Below are 22569 nucleotides of genomic sequence, written 5' to 3'. Positions count from 1 at the left end.
CCAGCATTAGGTCAAGGGGTACCTATAAGTGAATGGAGTACCTTGCAGGGGGTGACCAACAGGGGCTATCACTTGCTAGCCCTCAGTTTGCAACATCTCAACCTTATTGTCTGTCAAGGTCACATTTCTGTGCTCATGAGTAAGTGTTGTACAAAAAGACACTTCTTTCATCATCTGTCCCACCTGTGGGCCTCACTGGCTGGGCCCAGCATTTCCTGCCCGCCCCTAGTTGCCCCTTAAGAAGGTGGGAGTGATCTGCCTTCTTGAACCGCTGCAGCCGAAATGCTGTGGGTAGACCTACAATGCCCTTAGGGAGAGAATTCCAGGATTGTGACCCAGTGACAGTGAGGGAATGGCGATATATTTCCAAGTCTGGATGGTGAGTGACTTGGAGGGGAACTGGCAGGGGACGGTGTTCCTATGTATCTGCTGCCCTTGTCCTTCTAGGTGGAAGTGGTCATGGGTTTGGAAGGTGCTGTCTGAGAATCGTTGGTGAATTGCTGCAATGCATCTTGTAGATAATACACACTGCTGCTACTGAGGATCAGTGGGTGGTGAAGGGAATGGATACAGCCCTGGGGAAAGGCTTATCCTCTCATTGTTGCAACTCAGCGGCTTTCTGAGCCTCTTGAGAGGGCAGTCAATGTCAGTGGTAGGTGTGGGTGAGTGGGAAACGGACACCATTCTCCATGCTTGCAGCACATTAACCAGCTATTAGAGACTTCATTACAACCTTACCAAAACAGTGTCTGTCAAATGGTTACAAATTCTGAGCACTCTGAGGGGTCAGGTGGGGGAGAGTTGAACTGTAATGCTCAGAATGACATAGTGCAGTTCGGAATGGGCAGTGCAGTGATTCTAAGATGAGGGATGGCAGTGTGGCCACTGAGGGTGAAGGGGGAATGACAGCAGGGAATCACGATGGACACAGCCTGACTGAGGTAGCTTCTATTCTTAGATCGGTCCAAAAGATCCCATCTAAATCTTACTGGGGATCTGCTTTGGGTCAGGGTGTAAGGTGAGATGTAAATGTTTGCAATCTGACCCCATCAAGGAGCCAAGAGTCTGAGAGAAGTCAGGCTGGACTCAGAATTACCTGCTCTGTGTCTCTTGCTCTCCCTCTCTCTCTCTCTCTCTCTCTCATTTGTGCATACACATGCATACTCACACATACACACACGAGTCACAGCAGCATAGAGGTTTACAGCATAGAAAAATGTCCTTCGGCCCAATGAGTCTTGCTGGTCCAAAACAACCACCTCACTATTCTCATTCAATTTACCAGCACTTGGTCCAGTGTCTTTTATCATTGACACCATAACTGCAGATCTGCATACTTCCACAATGTTACAATGGTTCCTGCCTCTCCCACCCTAACAGGCAGGACGTTTCAGATTCCCATCATCCTCTGGATCTTCATCACATTTCCTGGAAACTTCCTATAACTGACCTTCAATCTATGCCCCCAGTCACTGATCCCTCCCCCATGGGGAAAACTTTCTTCCTGCCTCCGCTGTTTAACCCCTTCATCTCAATCATGTCCCCTCTCCATCTCCTCTGTTCCAGGGAAAACAACCCCAGTCTGTCCAATTTCTCTTCATCAGTGAACCTCTCAGCACCAGGTAACATCCTGGTAAATCTCTGTCTGCATGCTCTCCAGTGTTATCACATTCCCTCCTGTAGTGTGGATAACAGAACTGGACACAGCACTCCAGTTCCACTGTTCCAACAAAAACTCCCTGCTCTTAAACCCTACGCCTCAGTGTCCCAACTGCCTCTTTAACCACTTCATTGACCTGTCCTGATACTCTAAGGGATAGGTGTGCTTGCACATCAAGGTCCCTCTGATCAATCTTTCAACTATTAAGATCCTCTCTCCCCCAGCATTCCAAACATCCCTCCCACCCGCACTAATGCATAAACGCTGCCCCTTGCACCCCTGACTTCAGCCCTGATGAAGAGTCATCTCTACTGGAAACATTAGCGTGCTGTCTGTCCATGGATGCTGCCTGACCCTCTGTCATCTCCAGCAGTTGTTGGTTTCCAGCACCTGCAAGAATTCGCTAGCTCTGAGCCTTGGTGCTTCCCAGGGTCCTGGTGCTCAGCATGCCTTCGCTTGCTTTGTTTGTCCTGCTCACATGCATCACCTCACATCTCTCTCTCACACACAAACACAGGAACGCTGCACTCAGCTCTTTGTTCCAACGTTCCCAACTCCCTGTGTGTGTGTGGTGAGCGGGAGAGGCAGGACTGTCAATTCCAGTGCAATGTGATAGACCCCGGTCAGATTGTCTCAGGAAGTCAGGGTGCCTCATCCTGCACCCCTGATCAGAGGGAATGAGCTCAGGGTCAGGGCTAACTCACAATCTGTGTATGTGTGTGTGTCTCTCTCCCTCTCTCTGTGTGTCAGTGGGTTGAGCGCTTGCGTTACTGACTCCAGGTCAGTCATTCCGCGCATTCTGAGTGGACAGTTCCGGGAAGATGTCTGTCATTGGGTAGCTGGCACTCAGCTTCCGATTGCTACAAGATTTTCCCCGGGATAACACTTGTATAAATATGCAGCGCGGAGTATGTCTCACACACACACTTCTCCACACATGGTGTTGCAGGTCTCCCCTTAGCCGGCAGTAATAGAGAGAGAGAGAGACAGGAGAAAGGTGAGCAATCCCTTGCAGCAATGCTTCCCAGGCTAGCTGTCCTCGCTGTTCTGCTCAGTGCATGGACAGCTGCTGATGAACTGGCCTCGCTCATGGAGGAGAAGAACACCTCCCTGACATCCAGGAGGATGAGACTGACTGCACAAAATTCAGGTAAACTTGGTTCCTCCCTTTCTTCCTTCCGCTGGAACTTGCAGTTTCCAGCCTTCAGCTGCAGCTATTCCTGCTCAGTCCTGGAGCTCCATGTCCCTTTTCTGCATCTGGAGCAGGCGAACCGGGGAAGGAGTTGGTTCACGGTCCGGAGCACGGTTCAATGATGCCTCCCTGCTGAACCCAGAGCAGAGAGAATTTCCAAACTCGGAGCTTTCTCAGCGCGAAAGTGCTTCCTCCTGCCGTGGCATGTTGTCTTTTGACGCTTCATTCCTTTAAAATAATGACTTTTTAGGGGAAAAAAAGCCCGTGGTGAGGGGGGATCGTCCAAGGGATCACCTGCTCCAAGCCGTTTGAGACTGGAGACTGTGTATTTGTGTTTGAAAGGGGTCTATACTGAGACTGACAATCTGGCGTCCAGCATTAGGAGACTGGAACTTGTCTTCTGCACCACCAAGGCACATGTGTATGTGTGGATCAGTCTGTGGGTTTCTGTGCCTGTGTGGGGGAGTCTGTATGAAAGTGCCTCTGTGTATGTGTGTCTATGCCTGCATCTGTTTGTCTGTGTCTCAGTGTTTGTGTATCTGTCTCTCTCTGTGTGAGAGTCTGTAAATATATGTCTGTGTGTGCAATGTACACTGACAGTTGAAAATTTTGTCAGACTGTTCTCGAGAAAAATCCAGAGAGCAAAATTCAGACTTGCTCCTTGCATTTCAGTTGTGGTTCTGTTTTGTGTTGCCGGCCAGTCCAGTGTGGCTGACTGATTGATTGTTGTGACTTCACCGAGATCAAGTGAAAAGTGTTGTTTTGGGTACTCCCCAGGCAGATTGTATGGTACAAAGTGCACACCAGGGTAGCAGACCAGAGCGCAGAATACAAAGCTGGGTTACAACTGCAGAGAGAAAGTGGTCAGAATTGATATTTGAGAAGGCCAGACAAGGCCACACAGTGTGTCTGAGAAATGACATCAAATGCTGTCCTGAAGTATTGCCCCAGTTTGGGGGCACTGGAGGATGAGCTCTCCTTCGACAAGATCCTTCCTACAAAATGTTCCTTCGGTGCTGCCGAGAGCCAGAGCAAACATTTTGGATCTGGTGCTTTCAGTAGCACTGCAGTGGATGACAGCGGTGCTGCTCCTGCAGCTGCTCTAGGACAGGATGAAGTCTCATCGGTATGTCGTCATCATGGTGAGGGCCATGCTCACTTTAGCTTGTTAATGAGAGGGCACCTCAGTGGCTTCCACATGGAATCTCAGCTGGGGGAGTCCTGCACTGCTGGAGATACCAGCTTCACAACCAGACGTCAACCCGAGACCATGCCTGTTGTCTGAGCTGGTGCTGCTCGGGAAAGAGGTCAGGGAGAAGAGAGAGAGAGAGAGATCCCCTGATGCTGTGCTCAGAAGACTTTGGCAGCTGTCCCCATTTTCTGGTGAGTACTTATCCCTCACTAAACACCAGGCAAAACAGCCGAGGTGAATTCATTTATCTCATTTCACAGTTTGTGTAAGCTTGCTGTGCAGAAACGGTTTTATTGGATGACAAGCAGCAGTCAGTCACTGCACTTCAATCCTCATGTCATTCACTGGAAATTATTCGGGGGTGGATTGCAATTGGGACCTTGCAGAAACTGTGTGCTGCTTTGACGTTGTGTGAGGAGTGGACCGCAATGGTTTGGATAAGGAGAGTTGACGTGCGAATAGCAATAGCAAGGAACAACAGCCTAAATTACATCGCAGATTCCATTGCGGGCAATTTGCCACTTGTGTGTTCTTTCATCTTTCATGGGCTTTGCACAGGGGAGAGATAGAAGGGGATTCCGCCTTCTCCACTCACTGCAGGAAGAAATGTGCTCAGAAGAAGTGTTGTAACCCCTTCATTGCTGGGACCCTCAAGAACAGGTACTCTTCCACAAGTTTGAAAAAAAAAGTCTATTTTTTTCTTACCACTTGAATGTAGTTGTCACAGCAACCTTACACACACACAAACACACACAAGATGTATAACGGTGACTGCACAAGAGGGAGCATGCACTGAGGATTTTTAAAATGTTTTTGTTACACTTGAGTCTTGCTCAGTAGAAGCTGGACATCCTGCCAATCAGAAGATTGTTTTAGTTTGCAGAGGAAAAGGGAGAAAGGAGGTTTCTGGTGGTTTATAGCTGCAGCAGCAGAGTAGGAGACTTTCCCCAGCTCATGTCAGACCATGCCACTGCATCTCAGATCAGACTTGGGCCTTCCAGTCACCTCTCAGCCTTGATTTCATTTACTGGGTGGGAACTCTTCCTTCTCTGCAACTTGGTGTACCAGACTGACTAATACAATGCTGTCCCCATCAATATGTATGAACAAACAGTCTTCTTCATAAGCTGATTTCTGTCAGGGGGACCAGAGGACCTGTGTTTTCCCATCGTCAAGACAGGTAATCCATGATAACTTGAGCATTCAGCCCCTTAACCTCCTCCACTATGCTCTCAGATAATGACTGATCAAACAACACTCCTTCTGTCTGCTTTCCTGTATTTTCTGTGTTCTCCTTTGTTTCCCCTGCTCATCAACAAGCTCTCTGTCTGTCATAACCTTCAATTTACACAGGGAATTGATACACAATGAGGATTTCACTTGCACCTCATCAGGCTTTCATGTCATTGTGCACAAGTGTCAGTGAAAGTCTTTGGACAATGGCAGTTATGACAACTTACAGGAAAGATCTATTATATTTTCATGTTTACAACAACCTTGTTCACACTTTCATGCCCTACTGGGTAAGCGGGGCAGGAACGTGTGAACAAGGGGGTTAACTTCCAAGCTTGGTCACTTTGATGGAAACAGATAGACAGGAGAGAGGGTCAGCTGACCTCTGAACCACATTGTATTTCAACACAGATTGTCCACCTTCCACGTTTCACAATGGAAGCTGCTCATTTTCCAGAAAGCTTGGGTGAAACTTCTGATGTTAAGACTAACTGTTGTCTACGGTGCTGGGTTAGAGGGGGGGTGGATTTCACATGAAGGATCTACCTCAAGAACCTCCAGGTGAGGCCCAGCACAGTCTGGAGGCTAAGTTGGAAGGACTGTTATTCTGAACTTTTCATTTCTTGATTTTTTCGAATTTATTCCTGTGATTTTGTACTTTTGTACGTAAGACCTAATACTGGACTTCTTGATTTCTTTATTTTTCAAATTACTTTTCCTTTAGAATTGGTACTTAAGAATCTGTACCTAGGTACCTTGGTACCTAACATGGCACCATAAGTGGCAACTTGTAAACTTTACACTATACTCATACGACTACATGTGACAATAAAGCTAATTCTAATTCCCATTAAGGTAAGTGGATATGATTAAATCCCAATCTTAACACTGCACCTCGTCAGTCCTAATGCTTTACAATTGTTTCAGTGCACGTTTATGGTGTCAACTGCCTCTGTGGATCATTGATGTTGTCATCAATCTGTTCCGAAACATGACGACATACCTCTGGAGTAGGTGGGACTTGAACCCAGGCCTCCTGGCTGAGAGGCCAACCGCCAATGTAAACCTGTCATGCTGTTGTCTGTCTCTCTCTCTCTCTCTCTCGACACGTATGCTGTAGTGTCTCCACTGGCAGGAAGATATAATTACAGGCTTGGCACTTCCCTTTGAGACTCTGCAGGATGAATCAATAAAAGTAAACACTGATTAGAACTGCATATGGATTTAATTAATCAATAGATTTAGAAAAAAACATGTCAACAAGTGGCAGAATTCATCTATGTGATTCCTGTGTGTCACACCTTAGGTTTACATTCCTCATCATTTCTTTACCTTCAGACATATGAAACTTGCAGTAACACAAGATACCAGAGCCAGAATATCGACAGTCTACCTCTCAGACCTGCATGCACTCTCCTGGTTTCCTTGGTTTTATAAGTGTGACTTCACATCCTCGAATAATACTTTTCTATTTTACTTTTGATTCTCCATTGCCTTTTCAGAACAGGGGCCTGTTAATTGTGCTATGTATTGCTGTTCCCATATACTGTGCATCCTGGCCATTTGTCCCAGCACCATCCTGAGAGACTGGCTGGAATTAAAATAACATACTCTGTCACACTGCCGGCATCATACATGGCAATGGAACAGAACTTGATGAACATGAGATTCCGAATCTGAGGGACCTGAGCAAAAACATTTGCTGAGGAAGTAATCGAGCCAGGCACTTCATCCTGGCCTCTGACTTGTCGAATGAAGAGCACTCTAGCTCTGAGTGACCCTATCTAGCTATAAAAATGGTGATGAAAGAATACTGTCTTTTCATCAGTGGCAGGTTTCTGTCTGATGGATTACAAACTACCTTTGGTAAAATAACTGACCTAACTTGACAGTACTGGAGTTACACTTGATCAAATATCATGTGTCCATCATAGTGTTCACCATTTATGAAAGAATTTTTGTTGAAAGAAAGAGACATTAAAAGATCGATCTGCATCTTGAAATTCACAAATAATTGCAAACTGTTCTCTGACTGATTTCAAGTTATCCACCCTTCCATAGATTGAGCTGTTAAAAGCTCAGTTTGAGTTCTAACAGTACAGATTAAAGACTGAATATCTTAAACCTACTCAAATGCTGAGATTATCTCTGGTCCTTAATGTTTCAAGTCAACAAGTGGAAGAAAACTTGTCAGTCTTCACTCCCATCTTCGGTCCCATCAGATAGTGGGATAAGTGGTGAGACATGTTTACATTCTACAGTTCTGTCCTGACCATCCACACATTCACATGTACACACTGGCATGCACATAGACACAGACACATACAATCACACAGGCACACACACACAAACACAGACATACAGTCACACAGGTACATCCACAATGTTCCCATTCGCTGGCCTTCCGACTTCGCTTGTATTCTGCCAGCTGTTAGTGTGTGTGGCGCAGAGATGCAGCCAAGGAAAACTGGGATTGAAGCAAGGATTGTTCAGCTGTCTTGTTATGAAAGTATCATTGTAATTGGGGGACTCGGTAGGGCGGGGAGTAACATAATTAACAAATCCAGCCGTATATATCCCTTAGGTATTTTACCTCTCTGCTCCCTGTTGAATTTTAAATGACAGATTGAGCCGACTGGGCCTGTATTTGTGTGAGTGCAGAAGGATGGAAGGGGATCTGACTGAAATGTATCCAACTCTAACAGGGCTGAACAGACTCCATGCAGGGAGGATGGTTCCCCTGGGTAGGTGGGGGTCAATAACCAGGGGACATACAGTCTCAGGGGGATATGGGGTAGACCATTTCAGACTGAGATGAAGGAACATTTCTTCACTCAGAGAGTGGTGAGGCAGTGGAATTCCCCACCACAGGAAGCTGGGGAAGTATGGGGAGAAAGGAGGAATATGGCACATACAGATGGCCAGACATGATCACATTGAATAGCTTCCTCCTGCTCCTAGTTTCTATCCCTCACAATGGAGGAAGGTTGCCAATGTGCCTGAGAATGTTCTGGAGTTTCCAACAGTCTCCTGGACATTGCTTCAAGCAAACTGGGTTCCAAGTTGTTAACTCATGGAGCTCAATCACCCATCTCTAAAAAACCCAGGAGAATCAGCAACTCTGATCATCTTCCCATCTTAACTTCCAGTCTCTTCTTTTTCCCTGTAGCTGAGATAATCCGGTGCCTGAACAATGCACTCCACGTGGGCTGTGGTGCATTTGCCTGTCTGGAGAATTCGACCTGTGACACCGATGGAATGTACGATATCTGTAGGTCCTTCCTGTTCAGCGCTGCCAAGTTTGACACTCAGGTAAGGGGGCAGGGGTGAGTTGACGTAACCCAATGTGATTCCTAATGAAGGGCTTTTGCCCGAAATGTCTATTTTCCTGTTCTTCGGATGCTGCCTGACCTGCTGTGCTTTTCCAGCACCACTGTAATCTTAACCCTATGTGAGCCCAGAGTGGTGAGATATCCGCTGTGGTTCACTACAGAGCACTTTCCCCTGGGGTCAGAGGTTTGTTGATTCAAGTCCCACTCCATGGACTGCGGACAAAAGTCCAGGTTGACACTGCAGTGCAGTTCTGAGGGAATGCTGCACTGTCCGAGGTGCCATCTTTTAGATGATATTTTAAACCAAGACATTGTCTAACGTCCCAATAGGATATCTCTTGGCCTTGTTCTAAATGAGATCACCTTCAGTGTCTTGGCCATGTATACATCTGTCAGCCAACATCACTGAAACACAAGATTTGTGCATTATCTCACTAATATTGCTGCGAGCTAGCTGGATCCAAATTGGGCTGTCCACTTTCCTGCATTACAACATTTCACAAGTGTTCCATTAGCTGTTAGATTGTTTGACTAAAAGGCACACAAACCTTCCTTGAAGTTTTTCAACATCTTGACCATTATTTGAGCTCAGTGCAGAGTGCTGAATTTTGGGAGGTGGTATTTCCCTGCTCCGTGCCAAAGGAAAGGAGATCTAGTGGGTTCCATTGGGAATCTCATCCTCTCTCTGAGATTGTGTCCTCTCACCTGGGTGCCCAACACTCAGGCACTGAAGGCAAAACCCCATCCCTACCTGACAGCCGTATACATGTATTTATTCATTGAGCTCTCAGACACTCTCTGCAGGACAATTATGAGTGGGCAACGCCCCGACCAGAGACTCCCACATCCTGGAAACCATTTCGATCAAAGCAGAGTAAAGCGACATTCAGATCAAAGAACACATCCCTCTGTACATCCTCAAATAATACATCCAAACAATAGAATACAGGCTGACCTACGTTAACATAGCTTGAACCTGAAAACTATCATTGATAGGAGCAGAAGCAGGCCATTCAGCCCACTGAGTCTGCTGTACCATTTGATGAGATTGTGTCTGAGCTGACATCATCAGCTTCACTTTCCTGCCTTTTCCCCATGACCTTTGAATCCCAGTTGAATAAAACCTATTTGTCAATGTAAATTAACAGGAAGGAAGGAATTTGGAACACAAACAAACCTTGCTGTTCTTGAAGCTTTTGATTTGAATCTTGTGGGAAATTATTCCTTTCAATAGACAATAGGTGCAGGAGTAGGCCATTCTGCCCTTCGAGCCTGCACCACCATTCAATATGATCGTGGCTGATCATCCTTAATCAGTATTGTGTTCCTGCCTTGTCTCCATAACCCTTGATTCCACTATCCTTGAGAGCTCTATCCAACTCTTTCTTAAATGAATTCAGAGACTGGGCCTCCACTGCCCTCTGGGGCAGTGCATTCCACACAGCCACCACTCTCTGGGTGAAGAAGTTTCTCCTCATCTCTGTCCTAAATGGCCTACCCCGTATTTTTAAGCTGTGTCCTCTGGTTCAGCACTCACCCATCAGCGGAAACATGTTTCCTGCTGCCAGAGTGTCCAATCCTTTCATAATCTTATATGTCTCAATCAGATCCCCTCTCAGTCTTCTAAACTCAAGGGTATACAAGCCCAGTCGCTCCAGTCTTTCAGTGTAAGGTAGTAAGTCAATTCCAGGAATTGACTTTGTGGACCTATGCTGCAGTCCCTCAATAGCCAGAATGTCTTTCCTCAAATTTGGAGACCAGAACTGCACACAATGCTCCAGGTGTGGTCTCAACAGGGCCATGTACAGCTGCAGAAGAACCTCTTTGCTTCTATACTCAATCCCTCTTGTTATGAAGGCCAGCATGCTATTAGCCTTCTTCACTACCGGCTGTACCTGCATGCTTACCTTCATTGACTGGTGTACTGCCCCTTTACCTAAATTGATTGCACTTAGGTAGTAATCTGCCTTCCTGTTCTTGCCACCAAAGTGGATAACCATACATTTATCCACATTAAACTGCATCTGCCATGAATCTGCCCACTCACCTAACCTGTCCAGGTCACCCTGTAATCTCCGAACATCCTCCTCACATTTCACCCTGCCACCCAGCTTTGTATCATCAGCAAATTTGCTAATGTTATTACTAATACTATCTTCTATATCATTAATATATATTGTAAAAAGCTGCGGTCCCAGCACTGATCCCTGCGGTATCCCACTGGTCACTGCCTGCCATTCCGAAATGGAGACGTTTATCACTACTGTTTGTTTCCTATCAGCCAACCAACTTTCAAACCACGTTAATACTTTGCCCCCAATACCATGCGCCCTAATTTTGCTCACTAACCTCCTATGTGGGACTTTATCAAAAGCTTTCTGAAAGTCCAGGCACACTACATCTACTGGATCTCCCTCATCCATCTTCAGAGTTACATCCTCAAAAAATTCCAGAAGATGAGTCAAGCATGATTTCCCCTTCATAAATCCATGCTGACTCTGACCTATTCTGTTACTACTATCCAGATGTGTCGTAATTTCATCCTTTATAATAGACTCCAGCATCTTTCCCACCACTGAGGTCAGACTAACTGGTCTATAATTTCCTGCTTTCTCTCTCCCACCTTTCTTAAAAAGTGGTACAACTTTAGCTACCCTCCAATCCGCAGAAACTGATCCCGAATCTATCGAACTCTGGAAAATAATCACCAACGCACCCACGATTTCTCGAGCCACCTCCTTCAGTACCCTGGGATGTAGACCATCAGGCCCCGGGGACTTATCAACCTTCAGACCTAACAGTCTCTCCAACACCAATTCCTGGCAAATATAAATTCCCTTAAGTTCAGGGCCTTCAGCCACTGTTACCTCAGGGAGATTGCTTGTGGCTTCCCCAGTGAACACAGATCTGAAATACCAATTCTTCTGCCATTTCTTTGTTCCCCGTAGTATGTTCCCCTGTTTCTGTCTTCAAGGGCCCAATTTTAGTCTTAACCATTTTTTTGCCTTTCACATACCTAAAAAAGCTTTTACTATCCTCCTTTATATTATTGGCCAGTTTATCTTCGTACCTCATTTTTTTTCTCTGCGTATTTCCTTCTTAGTAATCCTCTGTTCTTTAAAAGCTTCCCAGTTCTCACTTTTCCCACTTATCTTTGCTATGTTATACTTTTTCTCTTTTAACTTTATATGTTTATTAACTTCCCTCGACAGCGCAGCCACCCATGCCTCCTCCTAGGATCTTTCTTCCTTTTTGGAATGAAATGATCCTGCATCTTCTGCATTATACCCAGAAATATCTGCCATTGTTCCTCCACTGTCATCCTTGCTAAGGTATTGCATCATTGAACTTTGGCCAACTCCTCTCTCATAGCTCCGTAGTTCCCTTTATTCAACAGAAATATTGTCACTTCCGATGCTACACTCTCCAGCTCAAATTGCAGATTGAAACTTATTGTATTATGGTCACTACGTCCCAATGGCTCCTTTACTTCGAGGTCCCTGATCAATTCTGGTTTATTGCACAATACCAGATCCAGAATTGCCTTCTCACTGGTAGGCTCCAGCACCAGCTGTTCTAAGAATCCATCTCGGAGGCACTCCACAAAGTCTCTTTCTTGAGGTCCAATACCATCCTGATTCTCCCAGTCTACCTGCATGTTGAAATCCCCCATAACAACTGTAGTAACATCTTTGCGACAGGCCAATTTCAGCTCCTGATTCAACTTACATCTGGCATCCAGACCTTCTGGGGGCCTGTAGGTAACTCCCAAGAGGGTCTTTTTACCCTTAGAATTTCTCAGCTCTGTCCACACTGACTCTACATCCCCTGATTCTAGGTCCCCCCACGCAAGGGACTGAATATCATCCCTTACCAACAAGGCCACCCCACCCCCTCTGCCTGTCAGTCTGTCCTTACGATAGCACGTGTAGCCTTGAATATTCACTTCCCAGGGCCTGTCCACTTGAAGCCACGTCTCAGTTATCCCCACAATATCGTATCTGCCAATTTCCAAAACAGCCTCAAGCTCATCCATCTTATTTCTTATGTTTTGTGCATTTATATATAGTATTTCTAATTTGTTACTGCCCTCACCCTTCCCATCAACTCCTATTTCACTCAACCTTACAGCATGATTCCTTTTTGAGTTTTCTGCCTCATTGATACAGTTGTCTTTCTTGACTTTCCTTGTTCTAACTTTCCCTTCAATTTCCTTCTTAAACATCCAGTTTGTCCCCCCCCCCGCCTCGCTACTTAGTTTAAGTGTAGCTGTGTTGCAGTAGCAAACCTGCCTGCCAGAATGCTGGTCCCCAACCTATTAAGGTGCAAACCGTCTCTCTTGTATAATTTATGCTGACCACAAAACATACTCCAGTGATCCAAGAACTTAAATCCTTGTTTCCTGCACCAGTTCCCCAGCCACACATTCAAGTCCATTATCTCCCTGTTTCTGGCCTCACCAGCCTGAGGAACTGGAAGCACCTGTTCCCAAGACTGAGTTAAGCTATTGCACAAACGTTAGAAGAGCTGATAGGTTTCTTTATGTCACACAGGGAAAAGCCTTTGTCAAGGACAGTTTGAAGTGCATTGTTAATGGCATCACCTCCAAGGCCTTCTTCACCATCCGGAGGTGCTCGGCCTTTCAGAAGATGATTGCAGATATTCAGGAGGAGTGTTATAAGAAGCTGGACATCTGTACAATGGCAAAACACAACACAGCAGCAATCGCAGAAGTCATCCATCTCCCGGACTATTTCAAGAACAGGTCTGTTGGAAAGATTAGCAATCAGAAGGCAAATCTGAAGCAGACTACCTGATAGGTGGATTGATTTCAATGTAAACCTCATCAATTTCTGTCAATGTGTTTGGAATCAACATATGACAAATCCAAATGCTCAGATCTACCATAAATCCTAATCATGCTCTGGAGTCAGTGCTCCCCAAACTTTCTCCCCCTCCAACCCCTCCATCATTGAGGAGGCTCTCTTATCACACCTCTGAATCCTCTGAAATCACTGTGATTTCCTGAACCTAATCGGAACGAGATGGACCCTAGGCTTTTATAATCCTATCTTCCTGTGAATGAAAGGAAAATATCTTTGGACTCATTTACACCATCAGTTAGTGACCTGAATATTTTCTGTGTCAGACTCAAGCTATGAGGCATTGCTTCTCAAAATATCTGTCCCATTTTTTTATCACAGTGGCCCCTTTCCCTGAAAATATACTTCGCTCGTAAAGTCTCCATTGTCAACTCTTTGCTCTTACAGCGCAGTAGGTGTCATTCCAAGGGACATCACTGCACTCACAACTCCGCGACATAGTCACGATATTCAATTCCCTTTTCAAACACAGCCCTGGTGTGGGGGCAGACTCCACAGGTTCCAGACCCTGAGAGTATGGTAGAAGCAGGGAGTTTGACTGGGACCTCTCCCCATTCTGAGGTCAGCAATGGTTACTCCAGGCCTGACTGCATCCCCTCATCACTGCGCCTGGGAATGGCCCAGTCTGTGACACTTTGTCATCCACAGCTCTTTGCACTGAGAGGCCAGTAGGACAACACAGCGTCTTTCCCGGAGTGGAGGTTTCTCTCTCTCTGTGTGCACCCTTGGGATAAGCCTGTGGGGAGAGGTGGGTGTGGTGAGGAGAGACAGCACAGAGTGCTGCATCCCAGAGCTGTCCAGGATGAACTTTGACAAAGACCATCCTTTCTCCCTCCAGAGTTGTAAAAATGCCTGAGGTGTGTGGGCAAAGTTTGCTTCCCCACTGGGGGGGTCACCTCAAGAGTGTCAAACTAAGATGGCCTTTCCAATAGGCCTGGCAGTTTTGGCCGAAAAAAGACTCGGTCACAGCAGTTGACAGCACAGAAAAAGGCCATTTGGCTCATCAAGTATGTGCTGATCCAAAACAACCGCCTCACTATTCTAATACCATTAACCAGTACTTTGCCCACATCCTTGTATGCCTTGGCATGGCAAATGCATATCGTAATCCTTCCTCAATCTGATGGGGGCTTCTGCCTCTCCCACCCTGATAGGCAGTCAATTCCACATTCCCCATCCCCTTTGGGTGAAAAGGATTCTCATCACATGCCCCTGGTCACTGATCAGTCCTATCTGCCCGAACTCTGCCTCTAATACTTTTACCCATCTCACTCACGTTCCCTCTTTCTCTCTTCCATTCCGAGGAAAACAGCCCCAGACAGTCCAATCTCTCTTTATCACTGGAACTCTCCAGCACCAGGGAACACCCTTGTAAATCTCTCTCTTCACCCTCTCCAGTGCTATCACATCCCTCCTCCAATGTGGGTTCGACAACTATACGCAGTATTCTAGCTGTGATCGAACCAACATTGTATACCATTCCAGCATCACCACTCCATTCTTAAAGTTCGATGCTGAGGCTAATAAAGGCAGGAATTCGATTGGGTTTAACCTATTAGCCTTCTGAACCACCTGTCGCATTACCTTAAGAGACTGATGGACATGCACAGAACAGTCCCGCTGATCCTCTGTGGTTCCCGGGGTCCTACTGTTCATCTTGTCCTTCCTTGCTTTGCTTGTCTGACCCAGGTGCATCGCCACCTATCCTTCTCCCCATTCACTGCCCCACTAATTTTCCTATTATCCAGGAGCTTATTCATCAATGCTCATTCACCCAAGTTCAAATGATTTATATCGCATACAGACATTTCCACCTGTTGTGTGGCTCAGAAATCAGCCACTTGCCTGAGCAGGCAGGCTGTGCTGCATGTAAGGGATGTTTCAGGGATAGATATCTCAGTGCATCGTCCTTCGAGCAGATTGTCAAACTCAGCCCCCAGTTCCCTGTCCGGAAGCCCCCACCATGACAAGAGCAAGGAGCTTCCCCCTGCTGCCCTGGGCTACAGTCATCCACTGAGAAGACATTGGTTTCTTGCTCCTCTGTCTATCTCCTGGCCATTTATGGGACCACACCGTGCTGATTCCTGGTGACAGCAGCTTGCAAGTAACTCATTGGCTGTGCACCTCTTTGAACCAATCCAAGGTTGAGCAGATTCTTAGACTGATCTAGGGTGGTCTTTATTTCCCTCGTAAGACACAGTGAGATTAGGAATTGACTGGAACTGCCAATAAACAAACAGAATCATTGCTGGGGATATCAACATTGGGAACAGAAGACCTGCTGTCAAAGGAGAAAGATATGCTTTTCGTTGTAATAATGATGAGTTTTGAATTAAGCTTTTTAAAAATGTCATGGGTGAGCTGTCATTTCTGTTTCTCTGCCTCCCAGATATTACAATAAGCTGCTGAGGACACTGCTGGACTGCGATGAGAGGACAGTGAGCAGAATTAGGGAGAAAGTGATGGCGAACCTGGACTCGCACTTGTCTGGTTTCATCCACCTGCTACAGAGTGACCACTGCCTGTCCTCACCGCCGCACAGCGCCACCCGTAATAAACGCTCTGCTACTGAATCCCAGAAACTGCAGCTCTTCCTCCGAAACTCCAAGGCAACGAGCCGCCTGGCCTCGGAGCTCCCATTGAGTGAGAACAAATGATATCGGAGCTGGGGTGGGGGTGGAGAGCTAAAGAAGCGGGGAGAGAGAGAGAGAGAGAGAGAGGAGGCCTCGACCCCATCCACAGCACCAAGGTGTCTTCAGTGAATCCGGTCCAGCACATTTCTTGGCAGTTGACACGGAGCAAGTGCCCACATCCAGCTCAGCCCAGCAAAAACCAAATGGTGACAAGTGTGTGAACTCTTTAAAGTGGCAATGCCAGTGCATCTACCTTTCCTTCATCTTGTGAAAACACAATCCAAACTCAAGTCAGGTCATATCTTATCCAGGTCAAGCACCAGCCTTAACATGTCTGAATGCCCCTAGGAACTCCCTCTGTCATTTCTCTGGTAGGTTTTTGTTTGTTCACAATGTGCTCGGCCAGCATTTATTACCCATCCCTGATTGCCCAGAGAGCAGCTGAGAGTCAACCACACTGCAGTGGCTCTGAAGTCACATGTAGGCCAGACTCAGTAAGGACAGGCAGCTCTCCTTCCCTGAAGCAGACTAGTGACCTTCACTTTGTGAAGTGTTGCTGTTCTGCCTATATCAGAATGGCAGAGAGAGGGAGAGAGAAGATCAAACCAAGACCAAAGAGCCGTCATGGTGAGAATGAGTGTCTTCATTCAGATTTGATTCAGGTCTCTGCCTGAACCACAGGCACAGAGACATCAGTTATACAACTCAACTCCCCAGCATCACCAAGAGTTCCCCACCCCAACCCTACCCAAGAGGTGAAGAAAAGCCCCCACTGGGAATAGTGAGTGTGCTGGAAAAAGTCACTTATGTCTACGGGGGAGGGGTGGGGGGAGACAATATGTCAGCACTGAGACCTCTGATCACAGCTGGTGAAGGGGAGAAATGGAACAAGAGCTGGCTGGCAAAGAGACCCAAGGATCTGTTCCATAAAGCACTGTACTGCCTCTGGATCCACACTGAGTTCAACCATTTCAGTCCAGTAACTCTGCCTCCCATTGACGTCACTGGGTTAGCTTCCTTTTCTGAGAGAGAGAGCAGTCAGCCTATGTTACGTACTTATCCCATCTCCAGTCCCCTGGCATCCTGTGCTTTGCCCTGTCCGTGGCCAGCCCTTCGCTCCAAGCCTACTAGATTTCTCACCTTTTGGTGAGAGGTCACAAAGCTGAAATGTTCATTCCGTGTTCCCATCTCTACACAGATCCTAACAAGAAGAAAATCCAGCCCCTTTCTGCTGACTATCTCAATCCAATTCATCAAATCAGGACAGACCAAGGCCCCTTCTGCCCATCAGGCCTGTTCTGGCTGGATGAAAGATGTCTTCAATAGGTCCCCATTATAACCAGGCATTAGTATGACCCTGAGTATGATGCTGTTGTCAGTTGCAGTTCCTCAGTTACAGCTCAGTAGGGAGAATTCCCACCTCTTAGGACCAACCAGGACCGGCTTTCAGGCACAATACAGAGGGAGCTGGCTTTCAGAGCATGCCCCATCTGCCTGCTCCACTGAATGTGAACAATCGCACAACAGTATCCCAAAGGAAAACAGAAGATCTTAACCACGGTCTCCTAACTAACAGCTAGGCCTCAGTTGACATCCCAAGGTCATTGTCACATTCTCACTCGGAAGAGGTATTGACAGAAGAGGGATATGGCTGTGGTCTCTGGCTCCCAGTTCAGAAATGTTCACTCTGTGGGTAACATAGAGATTGTTTTTCTGACCCACCTATTTGGAGATATTATGATACACTTCTGGAGGGGACTGGGGACTTTAGAACATGGAACATTACAGCGCAGTACAGGCCCTTCGGCCCTCGATGTTGCGCCGCTCTGTCATACTAATCTGAAGCCTATCCCACCTACACTATTCCATGTACGTCCATATGCCTGTCCAATAACGACTTAAATGCACTTAAACTTGGTGAATCTACTACCGATGCAGGCAAAGCATCCCATACCCTTACTACTCTCTGAGTAAAGAAACTACCTCTGACATCTGTCCTATACCTATCTCCCCTCACTTTAAAGTTGTGTCCCCTTGTGTTTGCTGTCCCCATACTTGGAAAAAGGCTCTCCCTGTCCACCCTATCTAACCCTCTGATTATCTTGTATGTCTCTATTAAGTCACCTCTCAACCTTCTTCTCTCTAACGAGAGCAGCCTAAAGGCCCTCAGCCTTTCCTCGTAAGACCTTCCCTCCATACCAGGCAACATCCTAGTAAATCTCCTCTGCACCCTTTCCAAAGCTCCCACATCCTTCTGATAATGCAGTGACCAGAACTGTACACAATACTCCAAGTGTGGCCATACCAGAGCTTTGTACAGCTGCATCATAACCTCCTGGTTCCGGAACTCAATCCCTCTATTAATAAAGGCCAAAACACTATATGCCTTCTTAACAACCCCGTCAACCTGGGTGGCAACTTTCAGGGATCTGTGTACATGGACATCGAGATCTCTCTGCTTATCTACACTACCAAGAATCTTACCATTAGCCCAGTATTTTGCATTCCGATTACTCCGTCCAAAGTGTATCACCTCACACTTGTCCACATTAAACTCCATTTTCCACCTCTCAGCCCAGCTCTGCATCCTATCTATGTCTCTCTGCAACCTACTACATCCTTCGTCACAATCCACAACTCCACCGACCTTAGTGTCGTCTGCAAATTTACTAACCTACCCTTCTAAGCCCTCATCCAGATCATTTATTAAAATGACAAACAGCAGTGGACCCAACACCAACCCTTGCAGTATACGTCGCTAATAACTCGACACCAAGATGAACATGTTCCATCAACTACAACCCTCTGTTTTATTTCAGTAAGCCAATTACTGATCCAAACTGCTATGACTCCCACAATCCCATTTCCTCCACATTTTTTATAATAGCTTACTGTGGGAACCTTATCGAACGCCTTGCTGAAATCCATATACACCACATCAACCGGTTTACTCTCATCTACCTGTTTGGTTACTTTGACTTGAATCTGGGTCTTCTATCTCAGAGGGAGGGAACCTATCATTGAGCCATACATCATGGAAACAGATCCTTCGGTCCAACCAGTCCATGCCAAACATAATCCCACACTAAATTCCTTCCACCTGCCTGCTCCTGGCCCATATCCTTCCAAACCTCTCCTATTCACAGACTTATCCAAATGTCTTTCAAATGTTGTTACTGTACCTGCACCCACCACTTCCTCAGAAAGTTCATTCCACATGCAAACAATCCTCTGTGTGAAACATTTGCCCCTCTTTTATTTTTTGGATCTCTCTTTCTCCTCTCACCTTAGAAATGTGCTCACCCTCCAAAGGTCCTTGACATAGAAAAAGGCATCACCCGAGTCCCACTGCCCCAATCCTCACGGACAGTCGAAGAGGGGGAGAGATAAGACATTTGATTTTAAAATGCTGAAAGACCACGCCAAACGAAGCTCACTGAACTCATCAAGTGTCCACCCAGTGAGATCTTCGTTGCTCTAGAACTGAACTCCAAAGGATCCAGCATCCCAGAGATGAACAAACAAAGGTCAGCCGATCTCTGATGGATCAGGAGTAATGCGTGCAGCATTTAATACCCAGTCCCAAACTTCTGCCACTCCTTTTCCATGTGCAAACATTTTCATTGCTGAGAGACCTGACCTTATTTGTAGATTGTCCTCCCAAGAGTTTTGAAAAGAGCTTCCTCAATATCAAAAACTTAGATTAAAAAAAAGCCCACACCTAACCTCCTCAACACCCAGGGAAGGGATCTGCTGTCTGTGTAATCTGTCCTTTGTGATTGAACCCTTGGCAGTGTGGGTATCATTGCAGTAATCCAGGCTGGATTCCACACCGTCCCCAGACAAACCTCCTTTCTCCATCAAGTGTCACGTGGCTAGCTGGAACAAAGGGACAAAGGTGGGTGGCTTTGCGAAACACTGAGAAGGTTACTTATCAGCTCACTGACCACAAAAGCCAAGTCGCAAAGCAGTTTGGAACCAATGGCCGAATGTGAGTCACTGTCAGTCCCCATCTTCTGGCCCGCTGTTCCACTGGTAGGAGCTTTACTGAGGGGTGGAGGGAGCCTGGGGTCTGGAGAGGAGGACTGGTGCATATTCTTGATGAAAATAAAAAGACAGTGGTTTGGTTGACCATTTGTGCTGCAGTTACTCCAGTCAGCTCACCAATAAATATGACCAAATGCCAGGGAACCACAGAGGAGCCATTCACAGTCAGGCTCACTGGCCCAACTTAACCATGGGCAAGATGCCAGCACCGCACCACCTAACCTCCTATTTCAATACAGCAGGAGGGAAAGTCAGAGCGTGACTCCCTTCCCCGTCCCCTCCCCCTTGTTTCCCTCCGCCAACAAAGCTGGCAATGATGGATGACCTTGCCCTTCCCAATCACTGAGACACCAACGTTGTCTGGTGGACTGCTGACATGGTTCTCTAATCGTGCGTGATTTATTTCTCTTTCCAGCGGCTCTCACCGAGTCCTCGGTGTTTCTCCTCATGCCTTGATTCCTGATGCAGCCGCTGCACCATATCTCCCCCTGGGTCAGTGTTTGCATCCTGAAGACTTCCTGAATGTTGTCAGCTTTTGGAACTTTGTGACTTCAACACAAAGAGAAGGTTCTCATGACTACAGTTCATTCCTATGGCAAATAAAGTTGTGATGACTAATCTCATCCTCTCATGTGTCTCTTGCATACTCGTTCCACTAATTCCTGAGATTCTAATGACCATCAGGTTGCCCCAGCTCCTTCCCATGGGTCACAGCAGGACAGAAAAGGTGGTGTCTCTCTGCATTTCCCTACCACCCTGCAGGGAGTGACACAATGGAAATCTTTCACTGATGGGGGGGAAGGTGCAAGTATCAACTTTGATCTGTCAGGCATCTTTTTTTTGAAATGAAGGGAATTGAAAAGTGCAAACCCTCTCTCCCAGAAAACCCAAGCACACCATGGGGTTTTTTAAAGAAACACATTCAGAGTTATAGGCCAATATTTATCATCTACCCATAATTGCCAAGAAGACAATGAAGAGTCAACGACATTGCTGTGGGTCTGGAGTCATATCTCGGCCAGATCGCGTAAGGTCGGCAGATATCCTTCACTAAAGGACATCTGTGAGTCTGACAGGTAGTTGCAAGAATCAGTTTCATGGTTACCATCACAGATGGCTTTACAATCCTGACCTATCTGCTCCAATGGGATTGGGAACCTTAGTGCGTGGCTTGCTAACCCAGTGACATAACCACAATTTCACCACAGTGACCAATCTCGCTCAGCCTACAACAGAGACAAACATGAGGTGAGGCAGACCGCCTGTTGTGGGAGATCTATACAATCAGCGAACCCCAACAGCATAAAAACTGGCCATTTGGCCAATCAAGTCCATACTAACCCTCCTGGACCCAAACCCCCCCCGACCCTATAAACCCGCATTTCCCATGGCTAACCCAACGAGTCTGCACATCCCTGGACACTGTGGGAAATTTAGCATGGCAACTACACTAACCTGCATATCTTTGGACTATGGGAGGAAACCAGAGCAACCGAAGGAAAGACACACAGATGCAGAGAGAATGTGCAAACTCCACACATACGGTCGCCCGAGAGTGAAAGTGAACCAAGTCCCTGGTGCTGTGAAGCAGCAGTGCTAACCACTGAGTCACTGTGCTGCCCTGCGCCAGTCTTTGAGATCCCTATTTGTTGCCAATGCAATACACACACCTCATCCAACATCGCATGGCCAATTCCATGAACAATTCAGTAACTTGAAGACAAGAGTCAGTGTTTTTCAGTTGCCCCTCATTCTACTGGCAGTGTCTGGAGAGAGAAACCTCTTCATATGGCATCCAAATCAGACTGTCACCAACTTGTCCACTCAATTCAACAGATGTCACTGCAATTGCAGAGCACTGCCTGTGAACCACTGGAGTCTGGCTTTCTGGAAAGGGAATGCAAAGCACTCAGGGTCCTGGAGATGACCTGCTAGTTTTTGGGAAGTTGTGGTTGTGCTTTCTCCTCTGCGGGAGGGTGTCATGACTGGAGGCCAGAGAGACTGAATGAGGTAACATGAACCTGAGGTCAGCTCAGGTTCCTTGTCAAACTGCTGGCGACAACGTCCCCCTTATGATCTGACCTTCTGCCCAATACAGGATCAGAAGAAACAAGAACAGGAGGAGGCTATTCAGCCTCTCAGGCCTGCTTCACCATTCAGTAAGATCATGGCTGATGTTCAGGGCTTCTCAAGATCACATTCCAGTCTGTTCCCACCTCCAGCCTCATAACCATTGACTCCCTTGTCCATTAGCAATCTGTCAGACTCAATTCCTGATCCGACTCAAGGACCCAGTCTCCACCGGTCTCTGGGGAAGGGAAGGCCAAACTCTAACAACTCACACAGAGATGAAATTCCTCCTCATCTTCATCCGAAACAGAAGATGTCTCTCTTCTG

General features: G+C 46.7%; 1 protein-coding gene across 1 annotated transcript; it reads left to right on the top strand.

Annotated features, from left to right (window-relative positions):
* The first annotated feature begins 2489 nt into the window (after window positions 1–2489).
* Window positions 2490–20790, top strand: LOC132836971 (stanniocalcin-1-like). Its single transcript, XM_060856567.1, has 4 exons — window positions 2490–2810; window positions 8447–8589; window positions 13163–13374; window positions 15882–20790. Exons 1-4 carry the CDS (start codon window positions 2678–2680, stop codon window positions 16147–16149), a joined length of 756 nt encoding a protein of 251 aa, XP_060712550.1. The 5' UTR covers window positions 2490–2677; the 3' UTR covers window positions 16150–20790.
* Window positions 20791–22569: the final 1779 nt, after the last annotated feature.

This window comes from Hemiscyllium ocellatum, chromosome 48, assembly GCF_020745735.1.
Source record: "Hemiscyllium ocellatum isolate sHemOce1 chromosome 48, sHemOce1.pat.X.cur, whole genome shotgun sequence".
Taxonomy (NCBI): Eukaryota; Metazoa; Chordata; class Chondrichthyes; order Orectolobiformes; family Hemiscylliidae; genus Hemiscyllium; species Hemiscyllium ocellatum.
This window is presented reverse-complemented; position numbering and strand designations above follow the sequence as displayed.